This window comes from Tarenaya hassleriana, unplaced genomic scaffold (genome assembly GCF_000463585.1).
Source record: "Tarenaya hassleriana unplaced genomic scaffold, ASM46358v1 Cleome5651, whole genome shotgun sequence".
Lineage (NCBI taxonomy): Eukaryota > Viridiplantae > Streptophyta > Magnoliopsida > Brassicales > Cleomaceae > Tarenaya > Tarenaya hassleriana.
Genome location: NW_010968227.1, coordinates 1 through 488, shown reverse-complemented (window position 1 = coordinate 488; position 488 = coordinate 1). Strand labels below are relative to the sequence as shown.

The 488-nt window shown below is 46.7% G+C and overlaps 1 protein-coding gene across 1 annotated transcript; it reads right to left on the bottom strand.

The window, feature by feature from the left end:
* Window positions 1–121: 121 nt before the first annotated feature.
* Window positions 122–488, bottom strand: LOC104798702 (transcription elongation factor TFIIS-like). The gene has a single exon (XM_010520879.1). The coding sequence runs from the start codon at window positions 486–488 to the stop codon at window positions 135–137; it is 354 nt and encodes a 117-aa protein (XP_010519181.1). The 3' UTR covers window positions 122–134.

Here is a 488-nt window from a genome sequence, read left to right as displayed (position 1 = left end):
TGACATTTGAAGAATGTTCTGTACAGATTATCTCTCGCAAACAAAAAATGAGGATGAAGTCTATCATGAATAGAACCAACAGAAGTAAAAGAGCTCTTTGAAACAGCTGACTTTGGTGTGTTTGCTGGTTCCGACTAGACCACCTCAACGAAATTGGGGCTGTAGGAGCTCATCTTGGTGGTAGAAACTCGGCGTTCTTGACGTCCGGAACTCTGCCTCCAGTGTTGAAGAAGGGCAGTGGCAGAAGAGCAAATCTTCCGGTCCTTGTGCTTGGTGAGGTGCTCCAGTCTCCGTTCCATTCCATGGGCCTCTATAACTTCCCAATTGACAGGAATGGTCTTGAGCCTTGATAAAAAATCAACGCAGCTAGAAGAATCTGATCGGCCCAAGAGAATGCCCTTCGTGTTGGCTGCATCTGCTGCTTTCTTGGCTGCTTCAAACAACTCCGACAACTCGATTGCCTTCTTCAGTATATCAGCCTGCGTCAT

What these genes read in the sequence shown, in the direction of transcription:
- LOC104798702 (XM_010520879.1), bottom strand. Translation starts at nt 488, where the DNA reads ATGACGCAGGCTGATATACTGAAGAAGGCAATCGAGTTGTCGGAGTTG.